This window comes from Mastomys coucha, unplaced genomic scaffold (assembly GCF_008632895.1).
Source record: "Mastomys coucha isolate ucsf_1 unplaced genomic scaffold, UCSF_Mcou_1 pScaffold20, whole genome shotgun sequence".
In the NCBI taxonomy this organism is placed as follows: Eukaryota; Metazoa; Chordata; class Mammalia; order Rodentia; family Muridae; genus Mastomys; species Mastomys coucha.
This window is the reverse complement of record NW_022196903.1, coordinates 122978404-122997547: the sequence shown is the minus strand read 5'-3', so window position 1 is coordinate 122997547 and position 19144 is coordinate 122978404. Positions and strand designations below refer to the sequence as shown.

The following is a 19144-nucleotide window of genomic DNA, read 5'->3' as shown; positions in this document are numbered from 1 at the left end:
TCTCTCTCTCTCTCTCCCTCTCTGTCTTTCTCTCTCTCTCTGCTCTGCTCTTAAGTAACCTCCTTTGCTGTGCTCTTCTCAAGTGATTTGGCTGTATCTTATCTCTGATTCATTCTATCATATCAAAGATATGATAGATTCTTTGACTCATCACTTTATCTGCCCCTCAAGTAGACATAATTTTAAAACAAGACTGCTTTATTCTGTGCACTAACTTTACCTTCATTGTTTTTGGATTAATATCTGTAATAAAGGCATGTCTATATTTCAGCCAGAGGGATTAAAGTTGTGTCATTCCAGATGGATTACACAGACCTAGAAGGTCTTTGGAAATGGTCCCTTGCCAGAACAGCCACGTTGCTGGATTAAAATTCATCTACAATGAACAAAGAAGAATTTCTTTCCATGCACTTTTATTTTTTCTACTTATTTTATTATCATTTGTAAATGTGCATGCATGCTGCACATTAATCTGTGCACAATGTGACTGCCTGATGTAGAAGAGGACATTAAATTCTCTAAAACTGAGGTTACAGATCACTGTGAGAAATCATGTAGATGTTGGGAACTGAAACAGGTCTTCAGGAAGAGCAGTGAGTGTTCTTAACTGCTGAGCCATCTCTAACCGTTCTGTAAAGAAAAAGGACACTAACTCACCATACTAGGCCTTATCATTTAGCAGCTATCATCAGAAGGTTGTAGTGTCCACTGAATTAAACAAATATTTATGTTTTTTAGATTGTGATAATAAAATGTATGCCTAATGAGTGATATTTTTAAAATAACCTTTCTTTTCCTTTTCTCTTTTTCTTTCTTTCTTTTTTCTCTCTTCCTTCCTTCCTTCCTTTCTCTCTTTATTTTTTGACACAGGAATTTTCACATGACAACACATTTAGCAGATGCAGGATGTGGATACATCAAGCCAAAAAATCTCAACAGTGCTCCGTGTAGTAGATATTTCCACTACATCTGTAAAATGAATTTTGACTGCTCGATAACTTCAGAGAATTGGTAAAAGCATAGTTTTACTACTTTACTCCTTAATGGATATTAGTAAAATAAAATCAATCCAAGTTGGTAAACTCTACATGATTTATGAAGCCTTATTCTCCTGAAGCAAGGACAAAGCACAGATTTTTTCGATAGTAAATGAAACAAATTGAAGAAGTACATATATATTTTGAAATGGCAAGAATAAGTAAATGGAAAAACATGAAACATTTATTTTTGTCTTGGTGAAAGAAAGATATTATATTTATTTCTCCTAATAATCTAGGAAATTTTAATTCAATGTTTGTGTACTATATTTACATTGTTTAAAATACAAAAGAAAGCCTTCTGGTCTCCATCTGCATCCTGGAGCTAAAGCTGACCCACAACTCTCTGTTCCCAAATCCTGCCCAGAGAGAGCTAGTCTCCCAGGAGTGTTCTCACTCCAAGCCCACAGGTGAGACCATCACTTTCACTCCAATGACTGTCCAAAGAGGGACCTGCCTGGACCATACAGAGCACAGAACCCACAAGAGCAGCCAGGGACAGGATCCTTCCATACTCCATTTGCACCATGTACCTAAGGCTGTCCCACAGCCCTCCATACCCAAATCCTCCCTGAAGAAAGCTGGTCTTACCAGGAATGCTGAAACAATTGAGTGAAGGAGTTAGAGAAAGGATTGAAGGAGCTGAAGGGGTTTGCAACCCCATAGGAAGAACAACAATATCAACCAATCAGACACCTCAGAGCTCCCAGGTACTAAACCAACAACCTAAGAATACACATGGAGGGACCCATGGCTCCAGCCACATATGTAGCAGAGAATGGCATTGTCTTGCATCAGAGGGGGAAGAAGCCTGTGGTCCTGTGAAGGCTCAATGCCCCAGTGTAGGGAATGCCAGAGTGGTGAAGTGGGAGTGGGTAGGTGGGAGAAAGAAGATTCTTATATAGAAGCAGTGGGAGGGGGAATGGGAGAGGGGGATTCTGGAGGAGAAACCAGGAAAGGGGATAACATTTGAAATGTAAATACATAAAATATCCAATAAAAAGTAAATAAAAAATACAAAAAAAACAAAATCAAGCTGTAAAAACACTTATTTTTCCCTGTCTTATCTCCTTTCCTCTTGTCAAACTCATAAAACTAAATTTTAGATATCATTCCTGGGCTTTTATGGGGATATCCATCTACTTGTAAAGCAAATGTTACATACGCATTAAGTGTGTGTTTTTTTTCTATGTTAGATTCAGTGATGGATGTCCCACTCACAAAGACACAGAGACGGAGATGGATGAAATAAACAAGAGGTTTTAATGATCCAGTATACTGAGGTTGTCCCGCAATCAGGGCAAAGGCGACCCCGAGGAACAAAAGCACACACTCTTTATACCCTTCCAGAACATAGGTTTACAGAGTGAGTTGCTTATCTTTCCTATTGTTCTTCATTTCCATTGACTTTTGTGCCCTAGATGAGGAACACAAAAGGAGATACCTGTTACACAAAGAAGTTGTGAGATCCACCCCCTACTGGTGATCTTTCCTGGAACAGGGCATTACTCCCAGAAATTAGGGCATCTCCTGGGGCTGGATTGCCACAGACTGGGTTCGTTGCATGGACCTCTTGTTCCACAGGATGAGAGTTTTGGTCAGGTGGGCAAAAAATTTGGTGAGTGACAAACAGAGTCGACACAAGGAAGTGCTGAGTCTGAGTGTGTTTCTTAAAAATAGTATCAGGTTTTTATAGTTATTACAAGAGAGAAATGATAAATCTGGCAGCTCAGCAGTTGAGATACATCTGAGGCCACCTGAAACACATTGGGTCTGAAGCAGCCACCTCTTCTGGACAGGAGCCGAACCCCCAGGCCTGAGTGCTCTGGGACCAGGGAGCTGTGGACTTGAAGCTCGAATGCTCTCTTGAATCTGAATGTATAAGTCTAAGTCCTAGTCCATCTAAGTTCATGCACAAAGTGAAAACCAGGCTTATATAGTATACCGAAAACAGGCTGAATGATAAAAGTCACATAGGCAGGTGACAGTCACATCAAGGTCGGTAAGATCAGGTAGGCAAGTGATGATTACATCAAGGTCGGTTAGATCAGGCATCCAGGTGTGAAGAGCAGTGGTGCCCTCCCTGCTGGGGCTATTTTGGTATTCTCATGCTAATTCTCTGGGTCTGCTAGGGGCAAGCACCAGGAAGTTCCAATCTAGCAGTTCCTGAAAATGCCCTTAAGTGAGAGAAGCCCTTCAATTACTCTCTGGTATATAAAACACTTCTGTCTTCTGTGGGACTGCCCTGAAAATTCTAACGATGTTTACAGTAAGCAATGGTGCCTGACCTCTGCTGCTAACTCTTAGGACACCCTGTCTGATAAGGCAGCTTCCCTGTGAGAAATTTCATGCTAACAACAGTTTGGTAATACATTAGGATGCATTGGAACGTTATGCTGGCCAGGGAACAATGCCCAATCTAAAGTTTTAGCCGTTTACGAATCATTTCTTGGGGTACCTTTATGCCTGAATAAGAAGGAGTGTTGATGATTGGAAAGACTAATCTGGAACACGTCTGAGTTAGGAGATGCCAATGACTGACTGAATACCCAGGAGGCACAAACTCCCTTTGAAGTCATAATGCCTCTTGTACGGGATCAGGCATTTAACCCTGATGTTGCAGACTTTACTGTAGTAGATGAGTGGGGGTGGCACTGGATGTTTAATCAGTAAACTCTTTTGAAGCTCTCTGACATTAAGCTTAATGGAAATTCCTGACTTCCCGGTTTTTTTATGAGGTGTCCCTGTTTCCTGAGTTCTTACATTCCCCCTCTTTCTTAGAAATATCTCAATCTTGAGATTATGCGTTATACTGCTGTATCTCATCTTGGTTCACTTCCTGATATTGCTGCCTCAACATCATAATCTATACTGTACTGACACACTCTCTAATGAAGGCAACCAAGCGATTTAGAATGCAGGGGCCAAAGGTAAGTAATAATAGGAGTATAATCAGAGGCCCTAGAAGTGTAAAGACCAAAGTTGTGAACCAATGGGAGGAATTGAACCAGGTTTCAAACAAGCTCTTGCCTTGAGCTCTTTCTCTTTTTCTTTGTTCTAAACCCTCTCTAATCTTAGCTAAATTGTCTTTTACTCTTCTTGAGTGGTCTAAGTAAAAACAACACTCCTCCTTTAGTGTAGCACACAGAACTCCTTCTTTAAGGAATAGCAGGTCTAATCCTCTCCTATTCTGAAGGACCACCTCTGAGAGGGAGGTCATGGATTCTTGGAGGTCAGTCAGTCTTTTCTATTTTCTCTATGTCTAAATCAATGACAGTTCTCAGGTCTCCATATGCCTTATGCTGTAAAGCCATAGCAGCTGATACCATGGCTGCCCCTGCAGCTCCTAAACCCAACCCCAAAATGACTGCCAGGGTAATCCCCAATTCCCTTTTGTGTCTTACTAAGTTTCAAGCTTCAGGATCCCAGTAATTCAGTACATCTTCATAAGGGTGGTATAGCAATCTAGGCACTATCTGGACCAAAACACAAAAGTCATGGTTGTTATTTAGAATCTCTAAACTTAGCAGGTTGTAATCCCTGAGACGCAGGCCTACCAGCTGTCTAAGGGTGGGAGGAGGTATCCGGTTGGATTCTCCATCAGAGGGTATGAAACATTACACAGATGTTGATGGGTTTGTGAGACCTGACCCACACAAAGGCCTTTTCCAGTAACAGCTGACAGGGTCAGGCGGACTTGTTGATGGTTCCACCTGCAATGGGAGGCTTCTAAAGAAATAGTAGGAGTACTAACACATGGAATACCTTCATAGTAAGGTGGTGCCACATCATAACACAGACAACACTTTCTAGTCATCTCAGAGTTCATAGCATCGAGTACTCTGAAAGCACTAGTTAGCATGTTAAAGAGAGGGTTGACACTTAGATAAGATTCTGGAGGCTGTGCAGGTAGGTCCTCTAGAGAGAGTATGGTGGTCCTTAATGCAGCAGTTGGTGTGGCAGTTCCCATTTTGGTTCTAATCTGGGGAGGGGACTGTGGAGGATCTGGAGGCGGACAGGGAGGGACCAAGGCTGAATTTGGGCCTAGCAAAGTATAAGGGGTTTCTATATTAAGCTTAATGGTAAATATCAGCCCATCATCATATTTTTCTTTATAGAATATAAGTCCCCACATATAACTGGTTGCCTGCTTTCCTAGATCTGTAAAAGTAATATGGAGTGGGTGACAGCAGGTCTCACACTCCAAACGGTATGTCCACCCTGCCTTCCCTGCCTCATGATGGCTATAGTTGGTAGCCATCTTTATAAAGTCCCAACTGGAGGACGGCTTCCAGTATGTATCACCTGAAGTCTCACAACCCCAATTTTTACAGAAAAAAATGATCTCGACCTCCACATGTCAGATTAAGGGAACACCTTCAGTGGTGTCCAGTGCAAACATAAAAAGTCAGGGGACGGAGTTGACTCCTCTGACTTACATGTCCACGCCCCCCAAATGGGTCTAACCCATGCCAGCTGGGGGGAGAAGGCACTTTGGGAGCAGGCATGCTGGGGTCATAATATCCTTCCATATCCCAGTTAGCTGGCACCCCAAAGGCCAGTTTGCAGACATTGGGGAACATGTCAGGCCAGCACAGGCCTGGCATAGTGACTTTAGACCTGCTCCATATTATGTCTCTGAGTCCAGTAATTAACATCCAAGTAAGGTTATATGGCTGGTAAGAACTAGCACTGGATGGGCACAAGGAAAGGGAACTAAGATATAGTACCATGATCAATGGGAGTCCCATTTTTAACTATCTTGAGCTTCAGCAGGTTATCAGTCATCTGTGTTTTCCAAGGGTATAGTTCCAGTTCCAGTGGAACAGGTTTAATATGTGATGCATGGATCCATGGTGTAAGCCCATCTACTTTCACCGCAGTTGGGGTGGTGAGCAGGGCAAGGTACAGTCCTTTCCAGTGAGGCTTAAGCACCTAGGCTCTGTGTCAACATACGTAGACTGTGTCTCAGATCTGGAACTGATGCAATGTCTCAGGGGTCCCCAGCTCATAGGTGGCTGCCATCTGTGACCAAACTTCTTTCTCTACCACCGACAGCCCTTTTAATCTGGCATACAAATTATTATTACTATGACATGTTGGCTCAATAACATCCCCTAGTAGAGTTAGGGGCACAGGGGTCCCATAAAGGATCTCAAAGGGTGTAAAACTGAAGTGGGAAGGAGTATTTCTAACCCTGAACAGGGCCAGAGGAAGGAGCACCACCCAGTTTGCGCCAGTCTCTACGGTTAATTTTGTCAAGGCCTCTTTTAGAGTTCTGTTAGCCCTCTCTACCTGTACTGAGCTCTGAAGTCTATAAATGCAATAAAGTTTCCAATCAACATCTAAATACTTGGCCATTCCCTGACTTACCTTGGCAACAAAGGCCGGGCCATTATCAGATCCGATTACCTTGGGCATTCCAAATCAGGGGAAAATTTCTTCTAGTATCTTCTTGACTACTACTGTTGCAGTTTCTTGCTTAGTAAAGAAAGCTTCTATCCATCCTGAGATGGTATCTATGAAAACTAGAAAATATTTGTAGCCATACTTACCTGGTTTTATCTCTGTGAAGTCTACTTCCCAGTAGACTCCTGGCCAGTCCCCTCAGTATCATTTAACCGAGGTCAGTCTTGTTTCTGCAAGTGTTCACCTCTGACAGGGTACACAGTTGTGAACCACCTGCTCTACCAGGTGTTTTAGTCTGGAATATGATAATTAGACCTCAAGGCAGTTTGTGTTAACTTGCTTACCCCTAGAAGGGTCCATTGGTGCATTTGTTTTATCATTGTCTTTGTCTGTTCTTGTAGTAGTATTCTTTTACCCCATAGGGTCACTCAGACCCCCTTTCTCTAATCAAAATGATTTTCAAGGTCCTTTGAGATGACCACCAGGCCTTCAGTGGAGTACTGGAACTTAAGTTCAGGCCATTCAGATTTGCTGGCCACCATTACTTTGGTTGCTGTAGAGGCTGCTGCCTTAGCTTCTTGATCTGCCAAATTATTCCCTCGAGCTATAAAGGAATCACCCTTTTGATGGCCCAGACAGTGAATAGTACTCACTTTTGCTGGTTTGTATAAGGCTTCTAGTAGCACCAGAATCTCAGGTTTGTTCTTGATTTCTTTTCCTCCCAAGGTTAGTAGTCCACGCTGCTGGTAGATGGCACCATGGACATGGGCAAAGGCATATCAACTGTGTAGATGTTGATCTTTTAGCCTTTTTTAGCTCAAGAGTTTTTGTGAGGGCAATGAGCTCGGCTTTCTGAGCAGATTTGTGCCCATACAACCTATTGTCCATCTACCACAGCCGCACCTGCTTTCCTCTGCCCCTTTTCTAGGTAAACTGCTTCCATCCGTGAACCAAGTCTTTTCTGCATCAGCCAAGGGCCAGTCAGACAGGTCTTTGCACCAGCTGTGTGCCTCACTGAGCACTTGCTGACAGTCATGGATGGGAGGCTCGAGGTCTGGGTCTGTGAGAAGGGTAGCTAGATTTAAGCCCGTAGGGGGTGCAGACATGATCCAGTCAGAATTGAGGAGCAAAGTCTGATAATGGGTCATTCAGGCATTAGTGAGCCATCAATCGAAGGGGCTGGCAGACCACACTTTCTAGGGCATGTGGAGCCAATATTACCAGGTTTTGTCCTAAAGTCAACTTATCAGCATCTTTAACCAACACTGAGATCACAGCCACGATTCTCAGATAAGCAGGCAACCCAGAAGCCACAGGGTCCAACCTTTTTGAGAGGTACACCACTGGTCTCTTCCATGGTTCCAGTTTTCGGGTCAGAACCCTTTTGCTTTGCCCTTTTCTGCAACATACAGGTGGAAAGGCTTAGTCACATGAGGGCAGGGCAGTGGCTGGCATGAGAGCCGTTTTGATGGTGGCAAAAGCCCTTTGCTCTTTCTCCCCCCACACAAAAGGCTGCTTGTTCTTGGTGAGAGGACAGAGAGGAGCTGCCATCTCAGTGAACCCAGGTATCCATAGGCGACAGAAGTTTGCCATGCCCAGGAACTCTCTAACATGTTTCTGACTCATGGGCAGTGGGATGTGATACAGTTTCTTTTCTGGCATCTGATAGCCATCTCTTCCCTTCCCTGAGCAAATACCCCAGGTAACTGACCTTTTTGTGGCATATTTGGGCTTTCTTGGCTAAGGCATGGAAGCTTAACTCTCCCAGTTCCATGAGTAGATGTTTGGTTGCTTCCAAACATAGTTACTTGCTGGATGCAGCTAAAAGAAGGTCATCCACATAATGCAAGAAAGTTACCTAGGGATTGGATGTTTGGAAGGTGGCTAAATCTTGATGTAGGGCATTATCTAAAATAGTGGGAAGTTCTTGAAGCCCTGAAGCAAACGAGTCCACATGAGCTGGCCCTTTATACCTGACGTGGGGTCTTTCCATTCAAAGGCAAAGTACTCTTGACTCTTAGGGGCCAATGATAGGCAGAAGAAGTTTTCTTTGAGGTCCAGTTCAGTATACCAGATCCTAGAGGGAGGCAAGGAACTCAAAAGGTTATACGGGTTAGGGACCGTAGGGTGGAGGTTGGACACCCATTTGTTTACTTCCTTGAAGTCCTGGACAGGTTGATAGTCGTTGGACCCTGGCTTTCATACTGGGAGGAGGGGAGTATTACATGCAGACTGGCACCTCCTCAGGATCCCCAGTTGGAGGAGGCGTAGGATGTAGGGCCAGATCCCATCTCAGGCTTCTTTGGACATAGGATACTGGCAAACAGTTGCTGGGTTGGCCTGAGCCTTCACCTCTACATGGACCAGAGGCTGGTTCTTAGCTTTCCCCATTCCTGCTGTCTTAGCCCAAGCCTGTGGGAAGTTCTGTAACCACCAATCTACATCGTCAGGCCTGTAATCCTTATTTTCAAAGAGTTGGTGCTCATCTTCTAGTTGCATAGTCAGCACCTGGATGGGTTCTTCCTGCCAGCCCTTGACCTGGGGTCTTTCTCGGAGGAAATGGATCTGTACTCCCATCTTAGTGAGAAAGTCTCTCCCCTAACAAAGGGCAAGGGCATTCTTGGATGACAATGAACGAGTGGAATACCTGACCCATGCCTACGTCCACTGTTCTTTGGGTAATCCATGAGTATTGTTTGTTGTCAGTGGCCCCTTGGACCCAGGACTTATTTATGGAAATCAGCCCATCTGATTGTAGGAGGGCTGAATATTGTGCTGCTGTCCACCAGAAATTGAGTGGGCTTCCCCTCCACAGTAAGAGTTACCTTGGGTTCAAGGAGAGGATCGGAACCCCATCCCTTCTATTCAGTGTCACTGTTCTCTTGAATGGCCAACACCTTAGGCCCCGCCGGCTTTCTGTCTGAAACATAGGGCCCCTCTTCTTCTTTTTGGAGCAATCTCTCAACCAATGTCCCTTTTCTTTACAGTAATCACATTGATACTTGGTCAGGGGTTCTCTTCAGTTGCCAGGTACTATCTAACTACTGTCTCTCTAAATACTGTGGCCAAGATTGTATGAAGATTCCTTTCCTGTCTCTTTTCTCTTCTTAATTCTATAGCTTCCTGCTCTTTCTGTTTCCTATCTTCTTTTTCTTCTTCTGTATCCTGGTTATAAAGTACTTTCTCAGCCTCCTGCACTAACTCTGTCAAAGACTCATCTCATGACCCATCTAGTTTCTGCAACTTCTTCCTGATATCTTGGCTAGACTGGTTGATAAAAGCAACTGTAACAGTAACCCTATGTTCTTCACTGCTGGTATCATAAGGAGTGAACTGACAGAAAGCTCCATGTGCCTCTCTAAGAAAGCTGAGGGAGACTCATTAAGCCCCTGGAACACCTCTCTTAGCTTAGTCAAATTAGTGGAGCATCTCGCTGCCCCCTTGAGATCTGCCAACAGAGCCTGGCAGAAAACTTTCAAGTGCTTTCTAGCTTCAGGTGTGTTGTAGTCCCAGTCTTGTCTGGTCAGCAGAAAACCAGCATCATTGGCTACAGATAGAAGGGAGGGTCACCTGTCTACCTCAGGAACATTCTTTCTGGCCTTGAGGAGGATACACTGTTTCTCCTTGGTGGTGAACAGAACCTGTAACAGTAGTTGACAATCATCCCAAGTGGGCTGATGGAAAAAGAGGAGGGATTCAATAAGAGTAAAACTCAGAGGGATAGACACAAATTGCCCCATGCTGTCCAAAAATATTATCACCCCAAGTCCACACACAAACAAAAAGAAAGAGATTGACAAATAGATGCACCCCTGCCATGAGCACCACAAACAGAAAACAAAGGAACTCAGTAGTGACCTCCTTGCCACCACCCCCAGATGGCATTGAACCCTTTCGGATCCAACTTCCCAGACCGAGTCCAGAGTGTCCAGGACTTTCATAGTCTGAACATCAAGGAACGTCTACCTGCCTCGTAAGACTACCTCCAAGAAACTGCTGTGGTCGCACAAATCAAAGGCACAGAATCAAAAAGTCAGACAGATGTTTAAACAAACACAGAACAACCACAGTAACTGCTCAAAGCTTGATCCTCCAATCTCCAGTCACTGGTCCAGGGAGGAGCACCTTCCCGTCCCATGCACCAAGATGTTAGATTTGGGGATGGATGTCCCACTCACAAAGACACAGAGATGGAGATCTATGCAATAAGCAAGAGGTTTTAATGATCCAGTATACTGGGGTTGTCCCACAACTGGGGCAAAGGCAACCCCAAGGAACAAAAGCACATACTCTTTATACCCTTCCAGAACATAGGTTTACAGTGTGAGTTGGTTATCTTTCACATTGTTCTGTGTTTCCATTGAGCTTTGTGCCCCAGATGAGGAGGAGATATCTGTTGCATGTAGAAGTTGTTGGGGGGAGATCTACCCCCTACTGGGGACATTTCCTGGAACAAGGCATTACTCCCTGCAATTAGGGCATCTCCTGGGGATGGATGTTTATTTAGTAAAATCTTTTGAAGCTCTCTGACTTTAAGCTTAATGGACATTCCTGGCTTCCATGTATTTTTATGAGGTGTCCCTGCTTGCTCAATTCTTTCATAGATAGCCTAGAACTTATGTAGAACAGGCTAACTTGAAATTTGTGGTAGTCCCCTCATCCATAGATACCTGAATGCTAGGATTGCAGGTGTATGACCCCAATCTCAATTTTGCTATTCAGAATTTAGGCATTGCATATTGTTTCTTGACAGGATCTAAGGGAGATATTGACTTTTTGGAAGCATCTGTAAATATTGTGCTACTAAGAGATGTGTCAAAATGCACCATTCTAATTACAATGGATATTTAGGGTGCTTCTAGAATTTACAATTACATAAGACTAGGGATGAGTGAAACTTCACACAGTTTTATGTAGCATGGGAAATGTCTCCATGATAAACTTCTGCCGATATAATTTCTGTGCCAATATTTGATATTTTTCATATTTGATATTTTATTTAGATATTTAAAAAATATCATTCACATTAGTCATGCCTTTAACAATCTCAAAAAGATTCACTAATACTTTTTCCTCACATTTTAAACATCAATATATTTTCAATGCATTTTATTTGGTTAAGAAAATAATTTCCCAAAAGAGCTATTTTTCATTATTTAAAGGAATAGTTTCTTATTAATTTGTGGTGCTAAGCATGACTGTGACATTAATTTAAGAAGTTTCTGCATGGCTAAATGAATTCATGCTTGAACATAAAGGCTTGCATTTTAAATTTTTTCAACAGTTTTAAGTTCAAATGGAATTTATAAAACAACACATTAATTTTACATGGTTATGGATAGTGGGTAGTTTTGACACATGTGTATAATGTTTAACAATCAACTGAGAGTAAGGGAGATTTAGATCAGGAAAAAGGATGGAGGATCTGGAGAGAGAGCAAGGAAACACACCTAAAGGACAAAGAGTCAAATCAATAACAATATGCAAATATCATGGGATGGGACTAGGAGGTAGCCAAATTAGCATTGAAAGTAAAGACAGATCATTTAACTGCTCAGCCATTTAGCTGAATAAATCTTCACTTTCTTTGGGTGATTACTGAGGACTAACACAAGGTAAAGAAATATAGCTACCGGATTAATTTGCTACTACATTTATATTAAAGAGAATTTACACTTGAGCAAGATTCACACATTCTTCCTCGAGCCCTACTTAATACTCAGTTTCTTTGAGTCTATGGAGTGTAGAATGGTTATCTTGCACTTTATGGCTAATGTCCAATAATAACTGAGTCCATACCATACATGTCTTTCTGGGTCTGTCTTATGTCATTCAGGATGATATTCTCAAGTCCCCTCCATGTGACTGTAAATTTCATGATATCTTTGTTTCTAATAGCTGAATAGTATTACATTGTATAGCTGTACCACTTTTCCTTATTCATTTTTTGGTTGAGGGGCATCTGAATTGTTTCTAGTTTCTGGCTATTTCTGCAATGAACATATTAAACAAGTGTCCTTGTGTATGGCAAAGCATCTTTTGAGTATATGCTCCTGAGAGGTATAACTGGGTCCTGGGCAGAACCATTCTCAATTTTCAGGGAAACCACCAAACTGGTTTCCAGAGTGGTTGTATAAGTTTACCCTCTCACCAGCAATGGTGAAGTATTCCCCTTGCTCTACATCCTTGCCAGCATGTGCTGTTAATTGAATTTTTTACCTTAGACATTCTGATATGTGTAAGAATCTCAGCATTGTCTTTATTTGCATTTCCCTGATGACTAATGACACTGAAAGTTTCTTTGAGTGTTTCTTAGACATTCTAGAGTTCTTTGTTGAGGTTCTCTATTTAGCTCTGTATTCTGTGGAGAGCCTTGGAGGCTGCATGGCTAGAAACTGACATAAGCCAAGGATAATGAAATGGGTTTCAGGCAGGAATCTGACATTACTCCATGACAAAGAAGTAAGCGCAGGCAAGAATCTGACTTTAGGGCATGACAAGGAAGTAAGTTCAGGCAGGAATCTTAATCTTAGGGTAGAACAAAAGAAGTGGGCTTCTGGCATGAATATACAAAGAAAGGAAGTAGAAGAAAGAGATAGGAGGCAAACTCAGTATATGGCTATAGCATTGCTCCTACTTGACTACCTCACCAAACATTAGAGCTCCATCTGGTGACTATCATTCAGTCTAATGACATTAATTCAGCTTGGGGTTAATAATACTTTCCAAATACTATGTTAAGCCAAGACATTCCAACCAAGAACACTCCCAGATATGAGCTACAAACTTCCTCAAAGGCCATGTCCAGACTACAAAGTGATGGTCAGTGGAAATAAGGCTGTCCCACCCATGATCCCTCATGAGGGAGGATTAGCTTCCATTCAGGAGAATCTTACACTCACTTCAAACCTAAAGAAGAACAAATACCATTAATCATTTTTTTTCTGAAATATAATCACAATAAGACAAGAGGCCCCTTATTTGAGGACGAGTGAGAACATGAGGTTATACAAGGGTTCACCATGGTTGGCTCTCTTTTAGCTCTGCTTACAACAGAAATGAAGCTTTAACCTTTACAATGTTTACCAACTTTTTGTTTTCTGACTACTTTCTCTGGTTCAACCATCTGGTCCTAAATGTTCCTTACTAGTATTGATGAAAACCTCAAGACCCTGCTTTACAATTCTCTTAAACTGTATGATAAAGTACCATCTTATCCTCTGTCTTTTCATACACTCCTGCCTTACTTACCAAGATACCCCTTTCCCCTGCAGGACAGGGAAATCATACCTAAACATTTTTTTACCAACCTGACCCTGATTGCTTAGATCTTGACTGTGATCCCTACTGACTTGTGTTACATTACACAGTACCTATACAATACATATAATACCTAACTCTTCAGAATCTATGGCACTGGAACCCAATTAGCCATTCTCAGAATAGGCAGCCAATGCTGTAATGTTTCTTACATATCAAGATAGTAGGGTGTCTACTAATATATCTACAGCTAATTACTGGGCATGTTTTCTCTAGAACACATTTCAGTAATGAATCATGTAATCTAATAAGTGATTTTACCTTCAGTCTGTCAGGCCCTACACTAGAACTGATGCTTTTATTTGTGGTTCTTTTATTTCTATATTTTCCCAGTGACTGGTGAGCAAATAAAATATTGTCAAGGAATAAAGGTCTTTTTCTGGAGCTTCATCAGATAGCTCCTGGGTGGAACATTAGCATCCTAAGTGGTGTAATTTCTGCTTTCTACTTAGACAATATGTAGCTCTGTCTGAACTCTCTATGCAGTTTGAACTCACTATGTATAAATCAACCTGTCTCTGTCTCCAAAGTGCTGAGATTAAAGGAGTGTATCACCATGGCCAGCTTTGAACACTACATTTTTAATGACAGAAGGAAGCACACTGATGATGAGCTTGCATTTTTATCATTTAATTATCTGATATAAACATGTAGTACAAGCCAGTAGGAAGAACTGGGGAACCAGTTTTACACAAAGGAAAAGAACATTCTTTTAGCTTCCCTTTGTAGGAATCTTTTCTAGTAATGCTACTTTAACACATCTCCCACTTTTTAAAACATACCAGGCATCCATCTCTGTAGATTCTCTGTAGATCACTCTACATTCAGTACTGCTTCAGATATAACCATTGTTAATATTCTTTCTACAAGTACTTATTAGTAATCATTACTCATTGAACTTCCTTAACTGCTTTAACCAACTTTAAACTATCACTGCCCCCATATACTCTTCTCTGGAGTCTATGGTCCAGACTCTGTATTTTTATGATTCTTCTACTTCTTATTGGATATGAGTTTGATGTTTATCATCACTAATGCTTTTTATTAAGAGACAATTTTTTATGTATTTTGTCTCCAACCAGATTAGCAAGAAATTATTATTGATAAAGAACACTTGGTTTGGTCTGTTGTCTAAGGAAAAGGACAATAAGTGTAAATTAGGATGGCTTTTCTCCTTCTCCTGGACTGTGAGTTTCCACTATACATTCCAACTGCTCTTTTCTTTCCTGACTCTTAGTGACTGGCTTATGAAATTGCCCCTTAAGATCAAGTGTTTTTAATATGTGGTCCCATAGCCTTTGGGCTAATTGAACTTCAATATAAAAAGTCTATGTTCATGGACTAGAGAAATAGTTCAGAAGTTAAGAGCACTGGATGCTCTTCCAGAGGATCTGTGTGGGTTTCATTCCCAGCACTCACATGGAAACCCACAGTTGTCTGTACCTCTAGTTTGAGAGAACCTGACATCCCCTTCTGGCCATGATATATGACATATACCTGCATGTAAAGCAACCAACTCATAAGGTAAAAATAAAATATCAGAAGAAAAATGTTGAAGATCTATCAGAAGTATTTTAGCTCGGAGATACAGAGAAAATTTTCTAGAACTTTCATTTCCTGCTTTTGTTATTTCTTATCATGTTAGCATTTTTAAAATGGTGGGGTCATTTAAATATTTCAGAACTCCTATAAATATGCCTCTATTATTAGATAAGTTGATTGACTTCAACATTTGGTAATAAATATATGGTGAATAACGTGATTCTATGTAAGTTTCTGGGTATTGAAAAGAAATACAGAGCTGACCTTTCTCAACCAAAGAGACTGACCTTATCCTTTTCCTTTTTATTATTAGTCAATTTTTTTATTCACATCCAAAATGCTGCCACCTTTTTGTCCCTCCTTAAACAATTCCTCCCCCATCCACCCATTCCTTTGTCTCTAAAGTAGTGTCCCCCAACACCTGTGTATCTTCAGGAAGTCTCTTTAGGATGAACGAACCACCTCCTCTCTCACTGAGGCCAGACAAGGAGCCCTTTGCTGCATATGTGCCAGGGGACTTGGACTAGTCCCTATGTGAGAAATCAACAAGAGAGACAAACTATTAGCCAAACTAACTAGCACAGAGACAGCATCCAAATTAACAAAATCAGAAAGAAAAAGGGAAACATGACAACTAAAAGAGAATATTCAAAAATCATTAGTTTTTACTTCAGATGCCTTTACTCAACAAAACTAGAAAATCTAAACAAAATGGATGATTTTCTAGGCAGATATCATATTCCAAAGTTAAACCAAGGTCAGGCTAACTATGTAAACAGTCACATAATCCCTGAGAAGCAGTCACCAAAAGACTCCCAATAAATAAAAGACCAAGGCCAGATGGTTTTAGTGCAGAATTCTACCAAACCTTCAAAGAAGAGCTAATACCAATTCTCTTCAAACTATTCCACAAAATAGAAAAAAGAAGAAACATAACCTAATTCATTTGATGAGGCTGCAGTAATCCTAATCCTAAACTACACAAAGACCCAACAAAGAAGAGAACTGCAGACCAATTTTGCTTATGAACATCAACACAAAAATATTTCATAAAATACTCCCAAACTGAGTTGAAGAACACATCAAAAACATCATTCACCACAATCAAGGAGCCTTCATCCCAGGGATAGAAAGATGGTTCAAAAAATGAAAACCCATCAACATAATCCACTATGTAAACAAACTCAAAGCAAAAACTACATGAGCATCTCTTTAGATGCCAAAAAAGCCTTCAACAAAATCTGACACTCCTTTATGTTCAAAGCTTTGAAAAGATCAGGGATTCAAGGCACATACCTAAACACAATATAAGCAATATATACAAGCCAGTAGCCAACATTAACCTAAATGGACAGAAACTTGAAGTAATCCCACTAAAATCAGGGATAAGATAAGATTACCCACTCTCTCACTATCTATTCAATATAGTACTTGAATTTTTAGCTAGAGCATTAAAATAACAAAAAGTGATCAAGAAGACACAAATTGGAAAAGAAGTCAAATTATCACTACATGCAGATGATAGTATACATAACAGACCCCAAATTCTACCAGAGAAATCCTACAGCTGGCAAACAGTTCAGCAAAGTGACTGAATATAAAATTAACTCAAAGAAATCAGTAGCCTTCCTTTATACAAATGACAAACAGAATGAGAAATAAATTAGGAAAACAACATCTTCACAATAGCCACAAATAATACAAAATATCTATGTGTAACTCTAGCCAAGCAAGTAAAAGATCTATATGACAAGAGCATCAAGTCCCTGAAAAAAGAAATTGAGGAAGATTTCAGAAGATGGAAAAATCTTCCATGATCATGGATAGGTAGAATTAACATAGTGAAAACTACCATCTTACCATCAACAATCTACAGATTCAATGAAATTCCTACCAAAATTCCACCACAAGTTTTTACAGACTGTGAAAGAGAAATTCTCAACTTCATATGGATAAACAATAAACTAAGGATATCTAAAACAATTATAAACAACTAAAGTACTTCTAGAAAAAACACCATCCCTGACCTCAAGCTGTACTACAGAGCAATTGTGAGTAAAAAAAAAATATATATCATGTGGTATGAATACAATTGAAGACTCAGAAATAATCCTACACACCTATGGACACTTGATTTTTGACAAAGAAACCAAAACCATAAAATGGGGAAAAGAAAGCATCTTCAACAAATGGTGTGGTCTGTCTGTATGCCTATAGAATAATCCAAATAGATGTGTATTTATCACCCAGCACAAAGCTCAAGTCCAAGTGGATCAAGGACCTTAACATAAAACCAGAAACACTAAAAATAATACAAGAGAAATAATGAAATAGACTTGAACTCCTTGGCACAACAGAAAATTTCCTGAAGAGAACACCAATGGCTCAGTCTCTAAGATCAACAAATGATAAGTGAGACCTCTTGAAACTGAAAAGCCTCTGTAAGATAAAGGATACTGTCAATAGGACAAAATGGCAGTCTGCAGATTGGGAAAAATCTCCGTAGGGGACTGCAACCCAACCGAAAGACCAATGGCGTAAACTAACCTGAACTCCTGGACTCCCAGTCACTGGCCTTTTCAATGGCCCTCAGCTGGGTTTTTAAATTCCCTCTAGAAATGCTGAATCAGATGTCAGTGGCACAAACAGCTGGCCGTTTCATGGATAATAGACAAGCTTCCAAAGTTTGGGTCATTTTGGTAACTACATGGCAATTTTCATTTTGTTGTTTCAGTTTACAGTATTTTGATGCTTGCTCCAGCTGTTTTCTCATTATCCTAATACAATCTTTTGCCTGCTTTTCATATTTATCTCTTATTTTTAGTATTATTTTCAATATGTGGAGCTTGAAGATCCCTTAGTCACATCTTTGAAACTTTTTTTTTTCTCAGTTTCTGTTAGTTTTGTCAGTAATTTTTTTTTAAGTTTGCCTCTAGGACGTGAACATCTGTTTAATGTTTGACTAGATGAAAACTGTTCATTGGAAATCCATATTCATTTATGAGGGAGAAAGCTAAAGTAAGTATGCATGAGACATATACTAACCTCTCTCTCCTCTCTCTCTCTCTCTCTCTCTCTCTCTCTCTTTCTCTCAGTGTGTGTGTGTGTGTGTGTGTGTTTTGCAGTTAAGTAAATTTCCAAAGCAGCTTAAATGATTCTTTTATCTCTCATACATTTTTGTATTGTTTGCATCACCTATTAAAACCCAAATAACAATTTCTATCATTTAAAATGTCTTAAATATTTTATGATGTGTGAATGTTTTCATGTGTTCCCACACCAATATTTTCCTGCAGAAACACATCACACTGAATCCATTCTTTCACAATTGTTCTGTGTGGTCTTTTCCACTGTTTGGGACAGACAGTTCTCAGTGTGTATGCTGGGTAAATAAATTAATAATTACACGTCCTGGGATCCCAAACTGAGCTCTATACACTTATGAACTTTAAGGCTGATTATAAGCTAGGAATATATTTCAATTGGCTTAGATAGGAGTGACTGCTACTTCCCTTTGTTTAAAAGATTCTACTTCACAATGCCTATGCATATAATCAACATTCACTAACTAGAGTTGGTATAAGAAACCTCACACTGACATGGTTACCCATAAAGGGGCATTTTTAAAATTCTCAAAATGCAGGTGTATAAGGAAAGAACACTGAAGAACCCATGGCTCTTACTTGGCGATCAGTGGACAGCTTGCAGGTATCAGTTCTCCCTTACAGTGTGGGACCTTGATGTCAAATCCAGACCATCCCTTTCCAAGAGAATTTCATAAATTTATTGTTTTTAATAGCTGAGTAGTACTCCATTGTGTAGATGTACCACAATTT

General features: G+C 40.6%; 1 protein-coding gene across 1 annotated transcript in view; it reads left to right on the top strand.

The window, feature by feature from the left end:
* LOC116098359 (natural killer cells antigen CD94-like) overlaps positions 1-2324 on the top strand; it is a 9450-nt gene extending 7126 nt beyond the window's left edge. The window contains 2 exon segments of the mRNA XM_031381003.1: positions 871-1011; positions 2234-2324. Coding sequence (XP_031236863.1) covers positions 871-1011; position 2234 — 142 coding nt within the window. The 3' untranslated portion in view covers positions 2235-2324.
* Positions 2325-19144: the final 16820 nt, after the last annotated feature.